A 23,782-nucleotide genomic window follows, 5' to 3' on the forward strand; every position below is an offset into this window, starting at 1 on the left:
AATGTTTAAATTTTCCTCTATGGCAGACACAAAGAGAACAAATGTAAATTCTGTTTGATGGTGAACAATACAACAATGATGCATCCGGGTCATATCAGGGTTCTATAATTCTGATCCTCATTAGGGGTAAATGCAGCTTATCCCAGCTGACTTTAGGCAAAGAGACGGGAAAAACCCTGGACTGGTCCTCAGTCAGCCACAGAGCATACATACAACAGAGTTGATCTAGAGTCCTTCACAGACACACATTCAAGTAATCTAACAAGTATGTTTTTGGTAAATATATTTATTTTTTGTGCTGCATTTGCACCGTATTTGTGTAGATGTAAGAACCTAACTCAATTAACAAATGAAATTCCTTTTTGGTCCAGAGGGAGATATTTTTCCTGATCCCAGTGGTTGAAAGAAAAGTAGTCAAGCATAAGCACAAATGTTCAGTCTTACAGTAAAGGGACATGCAATTTTGATGGCTTTTGTAAGTGGCAGAGTGCAATTTTAAAAGTTAAAGGGATTGAATGGAGACGAGCTATTCTCATATGTACGGTATGCAGACGTCGGCAGTATGCCGAGCGTAGCCCTGTGACGAGGTGTGCAGTGCGTGACAGTCAAACATTGCTGAGCCCATTTGAATGTAGTTTGCCAAAACAGTAACGCATCATCAGTCTCACAGATGGTGTGGAGACTTACTGAATGTTGTAAACATGTTCCCTGTGTAGTGTTAAAGTCCAATTAAAGTGCCCCCAAAAATGTCTTTGAAAGTCGACATACGACAGACGAGTATTTAATAAGCTTGCTGAATTTCAAGAAATGGAAAAAAATGTGAAAAAAAAGGATCTGAAATCAGAAAAAAATAAGAGTTGCCTTCAAGCTGCTGGCCTATGTGGGCCCACGTTTTCGAGACATTCACATGTAAGCTGTGTGCTCAAGTGTCTGTCGTCAGCTACAGGTACAGGTTGAATAACATCTGCTGCTTTTGGTTGCTATGGTTGGTAAACGGTTAACCTTTCTACTTTTTCTGTTATGTGGGCACTCACACTCAAGAAATCTGGGTCAGGTGACAACATATTAAATGACCCCAGCACTGTCAAGTCAGCTCCTGACCTCGGTAGCTCACTGATTCACTCACTCCTTCACTTGTGGGCTAGCGAATATGTGTATTCAAGGCTGTGATTAAGGAAATTTGCCTGATCTGACACGAACACTTTTCCTGGGCAAAGGTTCCAAGTCACTTTCAAGTGATGACCAATGGTCTGAAATGTCAACATGCAGTGGCAATGTCATGCAGAAATATCCACATCCACATCCTCGGGTGTGATGCCCATGTTGAAGTCACAAGGTAAGTAGAGCTGCCTTGCAATTTGTAACCATTCAGATGAGCATTTGCTAACTTAATTAGCCTCTAAAAAGCACCGTATACTGTTCATGATTTCTCAATAACTTTGCAATGATGTGAAGTGTTGGGGAAGGGGGAAACTTTTACATTTCGTGACGTGATCATGTGCCACATGAGTCTAGTCTATGAAATGCTCCCTAAAAGGAAACAAAAATGCTTGTGTTGTATTTCTAGGAATTCATTATTTTTCCATCAGCAGTAGATGGCGAGGAGACATTTGCTCATTAGCATGAAAAAGGTGTGTGAGGTATACTTACTATATTTATAGTTCTTATTCCAAAAACAGTTCACTAAAAGGTTTTCAACGTTTTCCCCCTAAATGTCATTCGATATACAGTATATTGTTTCAAATCGCCAAAACTGCTTACTATTATTTCAAAATCAATTGCAGAGCCAACCTGACACATATTTACAAAATAACACTTAATCATATGTTAAAAGATTAACCAGTATAAGATTATTTGAGAAAACCTGTTAAGATGTAGAGCCACATCAGCGTGTACAGTATTTAGTATACATTATCTTATCATCAACTGTAAGGTAACCAGTAATAATAATGTAAAAGGTCAAAAGACAAGCCAAGTAGCTAGCACCTAACATCAGCAGTCAACTACACTCTCTTTTGCAAGGATTTTACAAATATTTTCCAATCCTTGTAAAATAATATGATGGTGTACTAATTGCTTTGAAATCCTTTGAGCTAAATAAAATAACACTGCCTGAGGGACACACTGAAATATAGCTTGGGTGTGTGAAAGACTCAAAAGTCAACAAGAAATGTTAGTGGGGAACTTTCAGGAGCATGTTGCAGCGGAAATGGAGCGCAGAGACATTATGCAAATATAATTACAATACTGTGCCAGTTTATCACATACCCAAGATTATTTATCACATCCAGGGACAATTAAGTTAATTTAATACACTGAGAGGCAATATTAGTCTCCCTGGATTCGCATGTTGACCAATGGAAAAAAAAAATATATGAATTATCCGCCGTGCATACTTTACTTTAAAAAAGTTATGGTGCCAGAATGTGATGTTTACATGTTAGGGAAGTATGCAAGTAAATTTTAAAGATTTTGAGTGCAACAGCTGGGCTGTTGATCGCTTAACTGCCTGCATTCACCTTTTGCATCAAATGTCTTCAACATACAGTAAAGGCTAGATGTCATGTGTGCATGTGTGTGTGTGTGCGCGTGTGTGTGTAGTTGGAATAGACCCCCCGGTCCCCCTTCTTAAAAAGGGGGACCACAACCCCAGTCTACCAACCCAGAGGCAATTGTGGTCACGCGATGTTGCAGAAGTGTACAACCAGGACAAGCCCACAACTTCCAGAGCCTTTAGGAACTCCGGGTGAACTAATCCATTTCTCTTCTAGTGGTCTTTGAAGTATTCGCTCTAATGACACGACCACAAAGTCGATCATTGAAGTGCGACCTAGGGATTACTGGTGCCAAGTGCACATGTGACCACCCTTGTGCTTGAACATGGTGTTAGTTATGGACAATCCACGATGAGCACAGAAGTCCAATGATGGACCACTCGGGTTCTGATCGGGGTGGGGGGTTCCCTCCCAATCACGCCCTTCTAGGTCTCACTGTTATTGCCCAGGTGAGCATTGAAGTCCACCAGCAGAACGATGAAGTCCCCAGTGGCAGTGCTTCTTAGCACCCCCTCTAAATACTCAAAAAGGGTGAGTACTCTGAACTGCTGTTTGGTGCATAGGCACAAACAACAGTCAGTACCTGTCCCTCCACCCAAAGGCGAAGAAAGGTTACCCTCCCATCCACCCGGGTGAACGCCAACAGACAGGCGTCGAGCTGGGGGGTCATAAGTATACCCACACCTGCTCAGCACCTCTCACGTAGGCAACTACAGAGTGGAAGGGAGTCCAGTGAGTCTCAAGAGGGCTGGTGCGAGAGCCCAAGCAGTATGAAGAGGCAAGTCCAATTATATAGCTATCGGAACTTCTCGACCTCACATAGCAGCTCAGGCCCCTTCCCTGACAGAGAGGTAACGTTTCACATCCCGAGCGAGAGCCAGCTTCTGTAGCTGGGGATTGGATGGCCAAGGTCCCTGCATTTGGCCACAGCTTACCTCGCAATGTACCAGACACCTATGACCTCTCCCACAGGCGTGAGCCCATAGAAAGAGGGACCCATGTTATCCTTTTGGGCTGTGCCCGGCCAGGCCCCATGGGCACAGGACCAGCCACCAGGCGCTCACCTTCAAGCCCCACCTCCAGGTAGACTAATACAAAGTGAGGGAAGTCAGTTTAGTTTTTATCAGTTGGAGACTCAATTTTTGCCCATTCTTCTTTGCAAAGTAGCTGAAGCTCAATTGAAATGGATTGAAAGAATCTAACATCAATTGTCTACTCTCGCCAGAGATTCCAATTGTATTCATGTCTGTACTTTGCCTGCGCCATTCAAACACATACAAATGCATATTTTTTTTCAATATGAATGGTCTTTTTGCAATTTCAACAGGTTTTCACAACACAATTTGGTCTCCTTTCACCAGAACATTCTTCTACACTTGCTGTGCCATCCACACATTTTCTGGAAAACTGCAAACAAGACAACTTGTGGCTTTTTTCCTTCCCAACAATGGCTTTCTTCTTGGCTCCCTGCCATAAATGTTCAATTTTTGAAAGGTCAGACTAAATGTTAAGTAGTTGCATCTTAACGTTGCATTTGAATGAATTAATTAGAGAGAATAAGAAAATATTCTTAGCCAAGCATAGCATACTTAATGAACTACTGTCACATCGGCCTCACTTAGCCAACAACTATCAAAGAACTTAACTAAAGCATCAAAGAACATATTGACACAAAGGAAGGAATGAAATATAAAAGGTGTTATGATGCAGGCACATGTACTACTCCCTCAATGTAGCACAACCATGATACTGCAAATCAACAAAGGACAGCGTCTCTCTCTCTTTCTCTCTCTCTCTCTCTGTCTCTCTCTGTCTCTCTCTCTCTCTCTCTCTCTCTCTACAATAAAGTTGTTACCCTTTGGGCAGATTTGAACCCCCGTCCTCAGAACTGTGAGGCCAGCGCGGTACAGGTGCCCCACCATGCCGGCAATAACTAATCAAAAATAATATATTATTAATTAATTTGGGGATTGCATTGCATTGCTACCAGCACATTTTCACTTCCGACCCACATCACAAGTTCGACCAGCTTTATGAATAGTTATTTGTACCCTTTATAGTCAGGTCCTCTGCATTGTTGCACTGTAGTTTTCCCTTTTAGATTTAATTATATTTTCTCCAAAATTCCACAAAATCGAGGACTTGTATTCATTCCTGAAGTATGATACGAGATACAGTTTTTTTTGTCTCTTGTGCCTTTCCTATACAAAGAGTTTGAACATAATCTTTATTATAAATTGAACAAAAACGGAAGTCATGCAGGCGTTAACTTTCATTTGAAAATTATTATTATTATTTTTTATCCAAAACCAACTTAGGCTACAAGTCTGATAACACTATTTTTTCCGTTAAACAACATGTGGGGGAGCAGCGGAACCTTACAGAAAAGAGGCTTTTGCATTCAGTGCACATATATTGATCTGTGGCGAACCCATCTGGGGTTTTTATTTTTGCATTTTTGTTTGTCCTGACCAACGTACATCTGACGTTGGATTGGATTTCTATCAAGTCTTCATTTCTCAGCACTACACCTGGAGTTCCTGGCAGCTTGCTCTTGATTTACCCTTAAATTATTCCCATCCTTTCTCTTCTAAATGACCACATTAGATGCTCTACTATGCTTGAGAGGGTTTGTTCATTTCATTCTCCATCACAGCTTCGCGAGAACACAACCCGGCAGGAGGAATTGATGAAACTCATACAGTTGATTTTCACACAAGATTGGAAAAACAAGAATAAAAAAGATTTTTTGGTGAGTTTTGCTCTGATCGTTTTTCATTTTGAAGCCCATTTTCATTCTGACAATACATTTGATTATGTCAATGCAGTGTGGGGAGCTGATTTGCTGACCATCTAAAATAAATTAACAAAAAATATATAATTCGGGGGTGGCCTGGTGGGAAAAATGGTTAGCAAATGTGCCACGCAGTTGTGAGGATTGGCATTCAAATTCCGGCCCTGTTTATGTGGACTTTGCATGTTCTCTCTCTACCTGTGTGGGTATTCTGCAAGTACTCCGGGTTTCTGCCCACATACTCCAAAAAATCCATGGTAGGTTTAATTAAGACTCGAATTTGCCCATAGGTGAGAATGTGAGTGCAAATGTTTTTTTTTTTGTTTCCATGTTCCCTGTGATTGGCTGGTGACCAGTTCCGGGTGTACCATGCCTATCGCCTGAAGATAGCTGGGATAGCCTCCGGCATGCTTGAAACCTTAAGTGAGGATAAGCGTTTAAGACAATGGATGGATGAATGGATAGATATCATTTGTGCATCTTAATTGAACGATAAAAATCTAAAATATATATATATTTTTTCTGTTGCCCACTCAATGAACTTGTATTATCTTGTTCAAGTTGGCCCTCAGGACAGACAGGAAGTAAATCCAGCAGTTCTTAAATTCACCAGGGAAATGTGAGCTCTTGTGTTGAGTGGGCACAAAGGGCCGCGTTGTATTTAAAGTGAAACTGCACGAGCAAGTAATCTGGCTCCGTGTGGAGTTCATCTTTTATTTTAGTCTCAGAGGCTTTATCCATGTTTACATTATAAAACTATGATATATGGATGAGCACATTGTTTTATTGTCACCAGTACCTAATGTTGTCTTTCATAAAAGTATGTAGTGTCTTTTGATGGAAAAAAAAAGTCCTAATTCCCAATGCTACAAGAAGATCTTTGATCTAGCTCAAATGTCCCATACTGCCATTAAAAAGCTATGGGCTTGAATAGAATACTTGTGGCAAAAATAAAAAAAAAAAATAAAAAAAAAAAATATATATATATATATATATATATATATATATATATATGTGTGTGTGTGTATATATAAATAAATGAATAAAATATATGAGCAAAAAATTGTTTGCAAAGTTCTCCAGCTCACTTTTCTGAGGACCAGGCTTCAAATGCTGGCATGTGGAGTTTGCATATTCTCCCCGTGCCTGTGTGGGTTTTGTCCGGGCACGCCACTTTCCTCCCCCATCCCTAAAACATGCATTGTTAATTGAAGACTCTTAAGTGCCCGTAAGCAAGAATGTGATTGTGAATGGTTTGTTTCCATGTGTCCTGCGATTGGCTGGCAACCATTTCAGGGTGTACCACTCCTCCTGCCCGAAGATAGCTGGGATAGGCTACAACACTCGCAACCCTTGTGAGGGTAAGCAGTTCAGAAATGGATGGATGGATGGATGAGGTCTTCTCTAATTATTCTTCTTTTGCCTAGGTCATCTTTTCTGTTTTTTTGCAGGAGTCTCACGAGGGTCACGGGAGGGCCGGAGCCAATCCCAGGTGTCATCGAGCAGCAGGTGGGGTACACCCTGAACTGGTTGCCAGTCAATCGCAGGGCACATAGAGACAGACAACTTTCGCACTCACAATCACACTTAGGTGCAATTTAGAGTCTCCAATTAATGCATGTTTTTGGGATGTGGGAGGAAACCGGAGAGCCCAGAGAAAACCCCCGTAGGTACGGGGATAACATGCAAACTCCATACAGATGGAGACGGGATTTGAACCCTGGTCCTCAGAACTGTGAGGCCAACGCGCTACAGCTACGACACTGTGCCGCCCAGAGAAGACCACATGCTGAACAAATTTATTTGACCATCTGCCATGAAAAGAAGACGACAACCAAACTCATGAGGTGCTTTGAAGTACACTTTTGATTTCAGGTATTATCATTATGCGAAGGAATGAATCAGATTGAAGTGAATGCATCTTTTTTCAATGTGGAAAAAAATACAGTATATGTTTAAAATACTGATGCGTATGCTAAATTCGCAAGCAAGCTCTTTATTGGGCAAGCCACAATGTATAATGTTCCAAATATCAAATTAGAATAGAGATGTTTTCCCCAAAAGTCTTTTGTAAAGTTGGTTGGAGGAGCTCAGTTCAGTGGGAATGTAGATGTGTTTTGTTTTTTATTTGGATTATGTGTGTGGCTTCATTTGCAAGAGATTCTCAAGCTTCAACAAACTTAGATTAAGGAAGTGAAAAGATTGGATGTTAAGAAGAGTAAGCAGTGATATCAAGTTTTCCTATCAGCAATGGTGTTCTACTTTTCATCTTGTTTGACAATTTTCCAAAGTAATTGCAGTTGAGCTAGTGTAGAAAGACATCAGATGATGACTTATGTGTATCAATTAAAAGAGCAATCCATCAGGAATACAATCACAATGCTGTCACTGAAAGTCACCTTGAGGCTCATCTTAAGTTATTATTATTTTTTTTACTTTTTCAGAATTCATTTAAAAACGCTAGCAAGCAGCAGGCAGAGCGTGCTTACTTGATCATAACTGATTAAAAGTTCAGCGGAGTGCAGCGGCCGTCAGTCCAGAGACCAGACGTAGTTAACGGTTATCGCCGGGAGCCTCGAGTTAATTCTGCTTTCATCTTCATCTGGATGATCATGTGACCTTGGGCGCCGCCGCAATATCTTTCATTCTTCACAAATAAGTGGCAAAGATGCAATGTCAACAGGAGAAAACAAACACTGTCACTGAGGAATACTGCTTCAGTATTGTTGTACAAAATTAATGATCGTCATTCTAAAAGAGGCATCCGATGGAGTGGTTATTACAGAGATGGGTATTTTTTTTAAGTTTACTGCTGGAGGAACAAATCTTTTTTTCTGAATAGTAATGGAACCTTGAAACGTGACTCAGACTTCAGTAGGTTTCATGAATTAAGTGAAATGTGAATAACAATGGTAGAACAAAGTCAAAAGAAAAGCTATTCCAATGGTTTTATTGTTGTTACCTAAAATTTTACTGTCAGTAGTAAAACTACTTAATGCACGTTCCTTGCTCATATCATCATGGAAATGTTCATCCATCCATCCATCCATCAGTTATTTCTGTTGGATAAAATATTCATGGTTGCAGGTGAGCTGGAGCCTATTTGGGGAAAGGTTTTTCCAAGAACCTGTATTGGTCACCTGAGTATTTTAATGTTTAATTAACAAAAATTTAAATGTAAATTCAATTTATATCCTTCTGGAATGGATTCTCCTCTAGTTGTGATGCTGTACTGTACAGGAGCTATGTTTGGTTGCAATTGCATTTTTCTCTCCAAATAAGAACATATTTATAATATTGCAAGACTCTAAAGCAGTACTTTCATACTCATTTTTGGCACACTGTCGCCACGGTTTCCCTCAGAGGTCCATTATGACTATGAAACAATATAAATGCTACATTTCTTCACATAATATTTAGTGGCATCCTCACGTCCGCCGTTGAAAACGCGCAGTGCCTGCTTCTATGGAAGCCAAACAACAGAGAGCCGTCCCCGTCGCAAAGCCCGACGCACAGCCTTGGCAGAAGCTGTGACCGCCGAACGCCGCGCCTCAGCCAGTGTGGCTGATTTTCGGTGCCGTGGTATATAAGGAGGAGGTGGACCCGAGCCATGCTGCTTTTAGGGGTATGTTCAAAGCCACTGCAGTACGCGATGAACACTATTGAGACGAGGCTGAGTGAGACGTTGTTGGCTGAGCGACGCGCACATTGACACATTTCATTTGCGGATCTTTTGATACGTTATGAGAGAGACCGATTACGTGGTCCGCCCCAAACTATTATTTTTTTTAAATACCTGTATACACACATCAACACATTTCATACGCGAATCTTTTACTACGTTATGAGAGAGACCGATTACCTGGTCCGCCCCAAACTATTATTTTTTTTAAATACCTGTATACACACATCAACACATTTCATATGCGGATCTTTTGCTACGTTATGAGAGAGACCGAGTACGTGGTCCGCCCCAAACTATTGTTTTTTTTTTTTTTTTTTTTTTAGTAGCTGTATACACACCTACCTGTTATTTGGAACCTACGAAGCTCTGGTCCTCTGCACCCGTGCAATCCATTTTTCACAACGAACAGGGTCTCTTTCAAACTTATGAAGTGTAATTCCATTCTCCCGAGTTTTCAAGCAATGTCCAGCAATGCAATGAGCTAGCATTTTGGCTAACACAAAGGAACACTGAGCTGCCTTCCGGAGGTAAAACTAATGGAAACAAATGAGTCCATGAGGCGCCGCTGTCCTTTACGTCACTTCCTGCTTCTTCTCAAAAACAAATCCATGAGAGGATTTTCATGGCGGGAATTACAAAATCCTGTATACGTCAAAATCATGTTTTGTGGTGAAAAAACACATGGGACCATATTGGCAGTGGGTTTTTCATTAATAATATACCAAAAACCATCAATTTCATGACAGGCCCACTTTAAACATATGTGAGTGTGAATAGTAATACTACATTTTATCAGTTCAATCAGAACTGAAGATACATACTTGATGAACATTATATCTTTTTCTTGATAACAGTACAGAGCCAAATCTAACAACTGGCATTTTACAGTTTCTGCTCTCTCCCACCAAGCTTGCTGAAGTGTCCCTGGTGCCAACCTGCTTGCCTGTGTGTAAGTCACAAATCCCCCATTTTAACTGCAGACTACTTTTAGAACAGCACATGTTCACTTAAAAAAACGAGGTACTAGGTTTCTACTTCCAGTTCAGCAAGGCTCCAGGTGTGCCTAGTCGATACCTCTATGAGTGACGTAAAGAACTTCTGGTCTCTCATTGCTTGAAGACATTCATCTCATGATTTTGTAAGATTTAAGAACATACAGATATTTTTCTTTGTTACCGTCAGTCTTCTCTGGATTAAAATTAATTTCTTTAACCGACACTTGCATGTGCGTAAAGTCTGATTGATATCTTTAATGTGACATTGCCTTCACAGTGTCCCACTGTACTGTTTTGAAGTGCAAAACCAGTTTTGGGTAATTTAAAAACAATAAACACACTTTAATCATAACCTCATACTTGTAGTAGAGGTCTTAAAGGCATCTAAACCTTTGTTTTGTCACTACCCTTGAACCCCACTGATCAGGCACATGATCACTGTGTGGTATAGGTGGGTTTCAGGAATAAGGTGAGCATGAGATGGGCTGTGTGAGAACGCCAGAAGGGTGACTGTGATAACTCAATGTGACATGAATATTTTCAAGTGTTTGTTATTTTTACCTTCCTAATTTAGTCATCATTGACACCAATCCCAAAATCACATGGATGTAAGTCTCTGGACAATTTTTGGAGGTGTTAAAATAAAACATAACACCCTTGAGCCAGTCCTTTAAAATAATATAATTGGGTGGATATTAACACGGGTTCTCTGTCATGGATGAAACAGGGAAAAAAGGCAGCCTGGTATTTAAACGCTTCTGTCAGGGTTGTCTTGCGGTGTAGCTCAGCCACCAGGACACAAGTTAATTGCCCCCTTACTGAAATGCCACGCCCTTCAAGCAGATTGCAGATATTGAAGCAGCGGCATCACATTAAAAAGCTTTGTGTACAGTCTCTCACAAAATGCCAAATTGCGCATAGGAGATCCTGAATGGACTTATTTAGGACATCTCCAAAAAATAGGAGCTCTCATATAAATTACCCTCTTTAAGCGGTACAAAAAGGAAGTCACATTGAGACACATCCAGGCCATTTGATCCAAATACCTCCAACCTGTAAACAGTATCACAAAGTCGATGGATGGATAGATGGATGGATAAACCAAATGTATCACTTCCTCCTAACACAGCTTTCTGTAACTTGGCTCATAAAAGGACTACCTCAAAATACTGTATAAGGTGAAAATGTTATTACTAATGGCCAAAAATTAATCTCCTGAAGTATAGGGATTTCGAATCTGTGCATGTGGTGCATGCTGTTGAGAAATTGCCAAACACAAAAGGTAGACAGAGACATTTTCAGGTACAAGTGGCATACAATCGATTTATTCAATGACTGGATTTTAAAATTGGATTTTAAAGACTTATTTTGCAGTCTTGAAAGCCTTACATGATCTCTTGTTCAAATCAAGCAAATGAAAACCAGCAGTGAATAAACTGTCTTTATATGTAAATACTTTTTTTTCCCTAAAACAAAAGTATCAGATTTGATAAGGCTAATATGACTACGTGGGATGGCTTTATGAATAAAAAGAATGTTTCCTAGAGCATCGCCAATCCATGATTCAGAATGACATAAATAACCTGAGCTCCTGCCAACTCCGTCAATTATTTAAGATCAACCGTGGAGAGAAGTGGCCCACTTTCAAAAGGATATCAACAGATGCCGCGCACAGAAAGCGAAAACACAGCCGCTGGAAAAAGGAGAAAGGCATTTTTGTCTCCACTCTTCAGAACTTCTTGATCACATAAGGTGAGGCTGAAGAAGCAACAACAACGGAGACCGTGGTTATTTGACATTGACTGTAAATTCTTCAGAGGTATGGATATGAGTGTTATTTTTATATGTTGTGTGTGTGTGTGTGTGTGTGTGTGTGTGTGTGTGTGTGTGTGTGTGTGTGTGTGTCCTGTGATTGGCTGGTAAGGCAAGCAGTCCATTCACCATCATGATCAGTCTCACTTACAGCCACGTTAGATATGCTCCAGCTCAAATATTTATCCTAATCGCGACAGCCGTGTAAACGGAACAGAATTAGAATAATCTTTTTCATAATAATAATAACAATTTGTGGCCTGTGCTATTTTTGGAACATGCATCGCAGGCACCTTAAGTGGTCCTCACAGGCAACGATGCGCCCGTGGGCACTGCGTTGCTGACCCCTGATTTAGAGTGTCCAATCACCCTATCCTTTGTGTTTTTGGAAGGCTGGAGACCAAATTTGAAACCCAAACTTCAGAACTGCGGATGTGCTGAGAACTTGGCCAAGGGCCTGTCTGCAGACAGTAATATTACAGCAAGGCTGTATGTATCTCTTGCTTTTAAAATACATGATGATGATGACATGGGAGAAACTAGACTCAATGTATTTTACCGGTAGGTTTAAAAAGTCTTGACTGAGGAGTTGGAGATAAACTGTATGTGTTTGACTAAATGTGAGCTGTACATGCTGTGCTAGTGGTAAGCGTGGGTGGTCTTGACCAGAGCCAAAGTTAAGCATCCAGGCTGGGCCATCTGGGAGCTGGCAACACTGATGTACAAATCATGTCCACAAAAAGAGGGCAGCTACCAGTGAGCAGTCACTTTAAAATTATAATAAAAGGTTATATTTTTATGGAACAGTATAGGAAAATGTAAGTGTTATAGCAGTTAAATAGATATAACCCCTAACCCTAATACTACAACTACCACTACTACTACAACGACTACAACTAATAATAAATAGATCTCGTTTGATGTATATACCACGCCTGACATGCACAAAAATAAGCTTAGACAAAAAATGTATGATCAATCTGCATCCACCTACATACAGTATGTATGTGTTGCTTCAATGAAACATTATTCATGAAAATTACAAGTCTTTGTGCTAGCCAATCAGAGGCAGGGTAGGGTGTGTTATACTGGACATGAGACCTTTCTGGACTGGATATATTTTTTATTGTGTTGGCTCTGTAGATGCAACTGGGCCACTTGCGGAAAGTCAACTATTTACTACGTGCACTAGCCCATGATTAAACTAGTAAGCGAGCTAAGAAGATAAAAAGCTCACCCTGCCTAGCTCAAATGTGGTGACATCATTTAAAGGTGATATATTTGACCAAACATTTTCTAGTATTTGAAATGCAAAATTGGCTCAATGGCACCTCAGTATACGTGAAATATGAATTATAATCATCCACTCATCGCTGAGTATTGCTGCCAAGAAGCCTGAATTCAGGTCATTTGAATTTCTCAAGCTTATCTATGCCGCTAGTAAAGATCCCCACCTACCTCTCCACTCCCAAGCCAAGAGTGTCAGCATAACACATGTGCTATCACAAGTGGGTCTTCTACATGGAGGAAAACAGTCAGAAGAAAGGGGGTGGTCCTTATTAATATGGATCAAGCGGATACAAAACTGGGTCAAACAGAAGTAGCTGTCAGAGGAAGCTTTTCAGGACACGTAACAAAACCAAGGTGTTTTTTTATAATGAAATTTATACTTTTACATTAAATCTGTGTTAAAAGTGGGACTGTCATCCCTATAAACATTCTAAAATAGATATTGTAATGAATTATACATATAACAGTGTTCACTTCAATATCTATACGAAAAAATAAATGTGAGCGGATCGTGCGTCATCCATGCGCAAAGTTGCACAATTGAGTGTCCCTCGACATCCAAGTGGTCGCCATATTAGTCGCGTCCTCTGTCCTTGACGTCATCATCACTTCCGCCATTGAAAATGTGCAGTGCCTGCTACTATGGAAGCCGAACAACAGAGATATTCGGATTTTTCCGACGCCCTTCTGACACCGAAGCTCTTTTCGAAAAGGACAACACCACACAACCGAGTGAAGTTACCGGGGAAACATTACACTATTGTTTCGAGCCATGTTCAGATGATATGTGATCACGGCCAAACTGCATCCCTGTTCGATCCACTTCTGCGGCGGAAATGGGCCATCGTGGCTCATCGTAGCCGGCCGGTGTGGCTTATGACAGAGCCGGGTGGTGCTGCTGTAGGGGGTGTTCACATACGCCGCAGTACTGAGCAACACAGTTGAGCCGGGGCGCTTTATGCGCGCACGCGACTGAGTAATGCATTCTTGGTAGGGTTCTTCAGAGCCGCCCCTGTCGCAAAGCCCGATGTGCAGCCTTCGCAGAACCTGTGACCACCGAACGTGGCGCCTCAGCCGGTGTGGCTGATTTTCAGCGCCGTGGTGGCATATAATGGAGCCAAGGTGTGCTGCTTTTAGACGGTTGTTCACATCCACCGCAGTACGCGATGAACACTATTGAGACGAGGGTGAGTGAGACATTGTTGACATTGGTGACGCGCACATCGACACATTTCATACGCGGATCTTTTGTTACGTTATGAGAGAGACCGATTATGTGCTCCGCCCCAAACTATTATTTTTTTTTAATAGCTGTATACACACCTACCTGTTATTTGGAACCCACAACGCTCTCGTCCTCTGCACCCGTGCAATCCATTTTTCACAAAGAACAGGGTCTCTTTCAAACTTATGAAGGGTAATTCCATTCTCCCGAGTGTTCAAGCAATGTCCAGTAATGGAATGAGCTGGCATTTTGGCTAACACGAAGGAACAACGAGCTACCTTCCCGGATGTAAAACTAATGGAAACAAACGAGTCCACGAGGGGGCGCTGCTGTCCTTTACGTCACTTCCTGCTTCTTCTCGAAAACAAATCCCCCGAGAAGATTTTCATGGCGGGAACAAACAAGCTGTATACATCAAAATCATGTTTTGTGGTGAAAAAACACATGGGACCATATTGGCTGTGGATTTTTCATTAATAATATACCAAAAATCATACATTTCATGACAGTCGCACTTTAAGAGTCACTCTATGAAAGTCTAAATAGCGAAAATATGTCACTTTTAACACAGAGGTCTCTAACTGACAGACCGCAATCAATGTCTGAACCCAGAAATACTCCCATACAGACCCACACAACAGCCAAAAAAAGTTTTGATTAAAGACATACTGTATGTGCCACTTATATTTTAAGCACAGGATTACAGAATAACAGCAAGGTAGAGAGAAATGGAAAACCTGGAAATTGAGTTAAAGACGCAGAAACAGAAAATTACCGATAAAGCAACAATACAATTGGTACAAACAGTGCTTAAAATGGAATTGCCAGTCATTTTTGTTTCTATTTTTCAGTGGGAAGTTCCCAATGGGAGCAGTTTTTAAAAGTACATACAGTGCCTCGTGAAAGTATTCGGCAACTTGAACTTTTTAACCTTTTACCACATTTCAGGCTTCAAACATAAAGATATAAAATTAAAATTGTTTTGTCAAGAATCAACAACAAGTGGGACACAATCGTGAAGTGGAATGAAATTTATTGGATATTGTAAACTTTTTTGGAAAAAAAAACCCTGAAAAGTGCAGCGTCCAATATTATTCGGTGCCTTGCATTAATACTTTGTAGATCCACCTTTTGTCGCAATTACTGTGCAAGTGGTCTCTATCAATTTTGCACATCAAGAGACTGAAATTCCTGCCAATTCTTTCTGTCAAAACAGCTTGAGTTCAGTGAGGTTGGAGGGAGACCCTAACAGCAGTCTTCAGTCTGTCCCTGCTGAAGAAAAGCAGGCCCAAACCATGAGGCTGCCACCGCCATGTTTGACAGTGGGCATGGTGTGTTCAGGGTGATGAGCTGTGTTGCTTTTACGACAATCATGGATTTGCAATGTGGCCAAAAAGTTCGATTTTGGTTCCATCTAACCAGAGCAACTTCTTCCACATGTTTGTGTGTTCTGTCAGGTGGCTTGTGGACAACTTTGAACGAGACTTTTTATAGATATCTTTGAGAGATGGCTTTATTCTTGCCATTCTTCCATAAAGGCCAGATTTGTGCAATGTACGATTGATTGTTGTTCTATGGATAGACTCTCTCACCTCAGCTGTAGATCTCTGCAGTTCATCCATTATGCTCATGGGCCTCTTGGCTGCATCTCTGATCAGTCTTCTCCTTGTTCGAGATGAAAGTTTAGGCCGGGTCTTGGTAGGTTTGCAGTGGTCTGGTGTGTTCCTTGGTCTTCATGATGCTCTCTACACTTTAAACAGAACCCTGAGACTATCACAGAGCAGGTGCATTGATACAGAGACTTGTTTACACACAAGTGGATTCTAGTTATTATCATCAGTCAACATTGGATCATTCAGAGATCCCCACTGAACTTCTGGATTGAGTTTGCTGCACTAAAATTACAGGGGCCGAATAATATTACACGTCCTACTTTGCAATTTTTTTATTTGTTAAAAAAGTATAAAATATCAAATAAATGTTGTTCCACTTAACGATTGTGTCCCACATGTTGTTGATTCTTGACAAAAAATGAAAATGTTACCTCTTTATGTTTGAAGCCTGAAATGTGCCCAAAGGTTGAAAAGTTCAAGGGGGCCGAATACTCTAACAAGGCACTGTATATTTTAAATGAGATTATGAACCCCCCCCAAAAAAATAAATAAATAAAAAGGTTTTGAACAAATAGTTGTTGAACTTTGTTAGAGTACAAAATGTAATTTTTTTGAGACGTTAATCTTGAGTCATGACACAATACAGAAAACGGGAAATTTCTACTTTTATATTCTACTTTTCTGAAGCTAAACACTTTATTTAAAAATGTCTCACTATTTCTTATCTTCTTTCTTATACACACTTTTACTCATATGATTGATTTTTGCCCTAATATCATATCAATGTCATAAAAAAACACCAGCCATACTATTGTTTATCATGAAAATTTTGGGGAAAATATATCATTTTAAAAAATTTGCTATCATCGCAGGCCTAAATACATATAATATATAAAGAGCAATAGCAATGGGTAATGCAAAACATTGCACAAACACTATAAAACATCTGCAATATAGCAGGACCGTGACGTAAAAACTGTGATATACTATCTGTATTGATGAAAAACATGAAAAACTCATTATTCCAGGGCTGGGACTCATTGTTTACATGACATGTGCTTCCCAGGGACTCAGATAGGAAATGACACTTCAAGTGTAAAATAACCTATTTAATCACGATCTAATACATTAAAAGAATACATGGAACATATACACTGCACCTTTTAAAAACAAACTCCTAGGCCACTTAAATAAAGGAAAGCAAATACACTACTTAATACAAATGTATTCTACTGGAGTTAAAAAAAAAAAAAAGTTTAAACCACTTAAACACTGCACAGTTTCAACATTTAATTCAGTTATTGTTTTGCATACCAATGGAGAGGGCTCAGATAGCATAAGTGGGATTGGAACAAAACTGAGCAAAAGTTTCGTAGCTCATGGCACTTACCTCGTTTGTCAAAAGAAGGTGTAAGATCATCCTCCTTGATGTCAGTGTGTCCTCCGTAGCCAACGCCGACTCCATAGTCTTCCTGGATTATTCCGTCGCTGACTTGGTTGTGCAGCTGGTTTGGTGTGGAGTTCAGTGAACGTCCCACCGGGTCATCATCGTCGCAGTCGTAATCGTCAAGGATTGGCGTCTCTCGGATGGGCACGCCAATGACGGAACTGCCGTGCTGGTGGGCGCTCCGCGAGCCCCGATAGCTGTCCCGGCCCTGAGGTCCGAGGAGTACCGAGGGGATGTAGTGGATCTCGTGGGTGGCCTCTGTACTGGCGCTTTTCTGGGGAATCCTGCGGCGCTTGCACCATCGGTGGCGGGTGTAAAGCACCAGAGTAAAGAGGAGTATGAGCAGGAGAAGGGCAATGAGGCCTCCCTGAGGAAACACATCAAATAGTGCACAAACAATAAATTGACAATAATTTATTTTTTGGTTGTTTTTTTGTCTCAATTATTTAGAACAATTGACACAAAACATGCACTTTAAACACTGTTTAGATGCTCCCAGCATATTTTGCAGCACCATGGAGGTCCCATGGAGGTGCTTTGCAGCATGCTGGGAGCATGCAAATAACATTTAAAGTGGATGTTTGGTGTCAATTATTTTGTGAGTCATCCTTATTTGTTTTATTATTTGTTAGTTATGCTATTCTGTTTGCTGTGGTGTGATAAATTTAGTTTCGAAGTGGCACTGTGCGTGCGTACAACAACGTCCATAATGACCTGCCTACACAAGAAGTGTGGGGGCCAATGTCAGCTTCTTCTGCTTAGAAATGTTAAATTCAATTGTTTCTCACTATCTTGTGAGTGCTATCTTACATAAATGCTAAAACACGTGCTGGCATGCATGATAACAGTGTAACCAATGTGTTTAAATGTACTTTGTTGGACAAGCCACATCAACATTTGCAAATGCTATAACTCAGTGTGCACATAAAGTGCACCACATTGTAAGGTGCCATGTCCAACGTGGCACCTTGTCTATTTAGAGAATTAAGACATTTATTGTGAACATATGTGAAAATAAAGTTAATTGAAAAAAAAAAAAAAAACTCGGAGACCAAAATCCATCCATGTGCGAATGAGACACGAGTGGGCAAGGGCTCATTGTACTTGGCAAATAAAGTTGATTCTCAGGATATTTCACAGCACCACCAATGTGCATTGGAAGCTACTGGTTTCATTATTTTGTAAAGAATATTCATCTTCATTCATTCTCTTTCATAGTATTGGTTTTAATTACTGATGGTCTTTACATGTGTCATAATTGATTTACTCTTTATGTTGATGCCACAAAATGCATTTTGACGCTATTGCCTTAAGATGTGAGTATCCTTCCGCCTCTGAAAAAATAATCATTATTTCGGTAACTACGTACATTATTTTATTGTCTCAAGAAAAAACATGTATTAAACCTAGTTAAAGACCTTCAACCTATGAGTTTATTAACCATAATACATTGCAAATTACTGATGATTATTTCAAAGTAATAATAGAGTATAAAAGTTAAATGGAGCACAAGTTTGGATTTTCTTCCACAAATACACCACAAAACAGAGTTCAAGTATCCATCCGTCCATCCATAAATCCATACAGTTTCTTAGCCTCTTATCCTCACAAGGGTCCCGGGAGTGCTGGAGCCTATCCCAGCTGTTATCAGGCAGGAGGCAGGGTACACCCTGAACTGGTTGTCAGCCAACCACAGACAGTTCAAGCAATTCCAGTATATTTTACAGGATATCATAAACTGTAAATTTAAAAAAAAAACACACACACACATACACACTATAGAATTGATTCAGCACTTTTTCCCAGCTCATGCTCAAAATCTTCTGTAATCCCCAAAATGAAAAATGTGCTGTAGCATGTCACTGCTTTGCAGTGCAGGTATGCCTGACAATCATTTCTAATGCAGATTTGTCTTATGCAGCAGGCCTCTTATATTTAGTCACACGCACAATCAATGTGCTTACTTCTGTGCAAATAGTCAACAAATTCCTGCGTATCATCACATTTCTCTACACTTCATTCAATATCTCTACCATCACCAAAACAACAAAGACCATGTCACTCAAGCACGAGCTGGACGATAAAGGAAATCCGTAAGCTCCGAGGCACAACTTCTTCTTTGACAAGTAGGCAAAGAAAAGACATATTCAAAAAACACAAACAAATCTGAGGTCACACAGCATCCACACACATTGCAACGTGTTAGCAAAGTTATTGTACATTGTTGATATGACATTTAGGAATAATAAAAGGACTGATTGTGACATAAAGTTTCAATCCACTTTGTAAACTAGTGCAGTTCAAATTAAGAACAGTATCTACATCATCACTTGTTATGGAAGATGAGATTGTGTTTTAATGATTTTTATGTTATGTGTTACATTAAAAGATGTTAAAAATTTGATAACATTCATACAAATTACTGAAGTACATCTGTATCATTACTCTTAATGTAATTATGCAGACCCTCGTGAGGGTAAGCAGCCCAGAAAATTGTCATTTTCTGCCATTGTCACTTGATTTTGAAAATAAAGCAATCTGTCTTAAATCATTGTCATGTTTAAGAACATTTAAACAGGGCCAGTCGTTTCCCATGGAAATATCTAAATATATAGTATTGCCCCATCTTGTATAAATGTAATTCCAGTGGGAATATACTGGTGTGATATGCACCAGACTTGTGATTCAGGAATAATACTACATCTAAAAGGTGACATACTGTATGTTTGTAATGGGAGACGAAATGCAGAATAATCTGTTTAGGGGGTCCCTGAAGAAGCATATGTGGTGTGCACTGCTGTATATGTATGAACTAGTGATGGTACACAGGCACATATGGAAAGGGAATGGTAAATAAAAACCCACATGGGGAGGTCATTCGTCACAACATTTAAAATTCAATCTTCATGAGGAAAAACAACAACACTTCCCTTCCCACAACCCAACTCATGCAAGCGTGGATGTCCATAAATCACACTGCGCCGATAGGGGAGGCAGAGCTAGGACGACTGGTGGCGCGGACAAATGCGCTCATTAATCTCGTTGTGGATGGCAGCTTTGAAGAAATAGCCGCACAACTCCCACCGAGGTCGTACTTCCATATGCTTTGAAGTAGACCAACAGCAGACGCTTATGGAAGTAGCGGCAACAAGACAATGAAGTGACACCCAAAAAAATGCTCACAGTAGCCCCACCCTCAAAAAAAAAAAAAAAAACATGTTAAATTCATGAAACTACAGCAATGTGCTTGATTCCGGGAATCCAAATCATTGGAATTTGAATTTCTTTTTAAGACAGTGCCTGGTGGCAATGGTTTAATTTTAGCTGTCATTCTGCCTGAGAACAGATGAGTAATGAGCCTGGTGCATCCTCATAACTCACTTCCAGCGCAATTTCCTGTTCAGCCTTCAATGCATTTCTTTACTTTGATTCGATTGCTGATGAATACAGTACTCGCTTCATCTTTCAAGACTCCTTTCCCAGAGGATGTCGAAGCATTTTGTACGTGTCTAACTTCCAGGTTCACTGTGCAGTTTTGAAGAATAATTGTAAATTTGTAAAAGTAGTAGAAATACAGTTTTTATTTCTATCTACTTGTACATTTTAAAATAAACTAATATTTTTTTGTGAAATCAATGCATGTGTTAACACCATATTGGGTGCCCTGGGTGGTCCAGCAATACTATTATATTTCATTATTAATGATGTTCATCACACAAACATTGATCGTGTCAATAATTTCTCACAATAAGTATCCAAAATAATTTACCCAAGTAGGGAAGAGGTAATTATATATATATTTGTAATTAAAAAATAACATTTTCATCCAATAAATCTCTGCAAGTGTTTACATTTTTGAAAGATCAGCATTCTGAGCAAATCCCAATGTCCTATCACGAGTGAGACCTCTGGGCTAGTCATGTGGTTCTCCCACACACATTATGTTGGTGACCGCTGTGGTGGATGAAATGTACACAGTTGGTGATACCAAAGTCGACAAAACAAATCCTCGATATTTTTAATTATTGGAGGGGAAAATAACTTTCAGGTTCTGAATTGCTATTTCACAGCTATTGAAGTATTGAGCTCATTGATAAGATATTCAAACTACCTTTTTAATTATAACTTTAAAATTATGTTGACTTCCTTTTGTCTGCATTAAAAAAAAAGTTGTGACCAACTACAAACCCGTTGAAAGCGAATGAATAGCACCTCCAGTCTTCCTTTTTGCCAATTTTACCACAAGATCTCAATTCATTTCATGTGACTTGATTCATTTAAAATTGTCTATTTGTCACTAAAGTTCATCTGGGATTTTTATCACATAAGAAATACATCCATCCTTTTTCTTACCCACTTATCTTCACAAGGGGCACGGGGAGTGCTGGAGCCTATCGTAGCTGTCAACGGGCAAGAGGCAGGGTAGACCCTGAACTGGTTGCCAGTCAATCGCAGGGCACATAAGAACTTTTAAGAATGTTTTTTTTTTCCATTATAACATTTTTAGTACTTTTCTTAAGTAATTTTCTTCTAATTTTCTTGACTACTACAATTGTTTTAAGGTATCCTAGTAGAACTATTATGTTGTTCCATTGACAGTGCCCAAACTAGTTGAGAGAATCAACAGTGTCTCCGCTATTTGGAACCAAGTGGCATAATCTGTCCTTTAACAAAGTTTCAAGATAGTTTTTTTTTTTTTCAGATCTTTGACTACCATATATCATCATCAGTAGCAACATCAACTATAGTGGGTCCTTAGCTTCCTATGGTGCAAAGTATTCCGGATGAGTACGCAAAACAGAACGCATCACAGCCTATTCCTAACTTATCCTAATGCAGTAGTAAAGTCACAATTGCAGCAAATATTCTTATGATAATTACTCCTACACTATAAATACGACATAAAACAATCCAATGAAAAACAAAGTACGGCAATAACTCAGTATCTTGTCTTGTGTTGCTTGACGCGCATTCCAGCGTGCTACAAAATGACATTCATTGCAGTGTTTGTAACCTTCAAAAGGCTGTAGCGTCCAAAATGGAGGACCCCTAAGTAATGACACCAAAATTTGTCATCATTTGATTGGAAAATGTAGGACATAAGTAGCTGTAATAGATATTGCTTCATCACGTCATTTCCTTTCATTTCATTCAATCTTTATATGGCTCATGGACATGAATTTTTCCACAGTTGAGATGGCAACAGCAGTAAGCGATTGATGTGTTAATAGAACACCAGAAGAGGAAGCAGCATGACGGCTCCTTGCAAACGCTCTTGTCACACCTTAATTCACACCGTGGGACCACGTTGTTTGGATGCTGAGAAGTTATGTGTACATTGTGCCATCAGGATGTTAAAGAGTAACATCATTTGTCTGCTGCAGAAAGAAGGCTTTTTTATTATTATGCTTTTCTTTTTTTTTTTTTTTTTTTAATCAAGGACGTGTATCATCCATTTGTGTATGGAAAAATTGTTAAAATTAGTCAGCCTTGAGCGAGCAAAGATCAATGCAGCACATGTCTTGGATGTATACCGGTAGTGAGGGGGAAGTAGGGTCATTCCCAAGCCAGCACTCTGTCTTACATTCAGATACGAGAACGCTGATCGCTGAGCTAGAAGTGCAGACTGCCAGCTCAGCAGCCAGGACCCTCTTTAAGGACTGGAGAGTGAGGTTTCTTAATGTAAGCCTGGTTTGCTCCTGTTACACATAGGTAGAAGCTGTGAAAGTGTGATTGTGCAGGTGTGTATTATAGTCGTGAGCTTATTAGTGTATATTAAAGTTGGGAATAACAAACCAACATGACAGATAGTTACTAAATGTGAGAGATACGACTTGATCAGTTGGTAGACTCCAAACTTGATTTTAACGTCACCAGAAATCCTTAGAAATAAAAGGATCTTAGACTTAAGTACATATCCTTCACCGAATCTCCCCCTTCAAGTTCCTGGGAATTACAGTCTCTCAGGAAATGAAATGGGAGATCATCAATAACTCAATCCTAAAAAAGAGCCAGTAGAGGATGCACTTCCTACCGCTTCTGAGGAAGCATCGGGTGCCACAGGAGCTGTTGAGGCAATTCCACACAGCAGTCATTGAATCGGTTGTGTTCATCCATCACAGTCTAGTTTGGTGTTGCCAAAAAGAAGGATAAAACTAGACTGTGATACTCACCTACCCCCTCTTGAGGACTTGCACATTGCCAGGACTAAGACAAGGGCATGTAAAACTCTTTTGTAGCCTCCATATCCTAGTTACCACTACTAGTATCCCAGATTCCTCCCTCAGGTGGGGGCTATCAAACAAGACATTCCAAAAGCTTCTTCCCTTTTGCATCAATCTCTTGAACAGATTTCATTGTAACATG

At 40.0% G+C, this 23,782-nt stretch overlaps 1 protein-coding gene across 2 annotated transcripts in view; it reads right to left on the reverse strand.

The window, feature by feature from the left end:
- LOC133490570 (astrotactin-2) overlaps nucleotides 1-23,782 on the reverse strand; it is a 301,145-nt gene that overhangs the window by 173,676 nt on the left and 103,687 nt on the right. For both annotated transcript variants that reach the window (XM_061800811.1, XM_061800810.1), the window contains exon 3: nucleotides 17,360-17,783. In XM_061800811.1, the coding sequence (XP_061656795.1) occupies nucleotides 17,360-17,783 (424 nt within the window). The remainder of the gene's footprint in view (nucleotides 1-17,359; nucleotides 17,784-23,782) is intronic.

Source organism: Syngnathoides biaculeatus, chromosome 17, assembly GCF_019802595.1.
Source record: "Syngnathoides biaculeatus isolate LvHL_M chromosome 17, ASM1980259v1, whole genome shotgun sequence".
Classification (NCBI taxonomy): domain Eukaryota; kingdom Metazoa; phylum Chordata; class Actinopteri; order Syngnathiformes; family Syngnathidae; genus Syngnathoides; species Syngnathoides biaculeatus.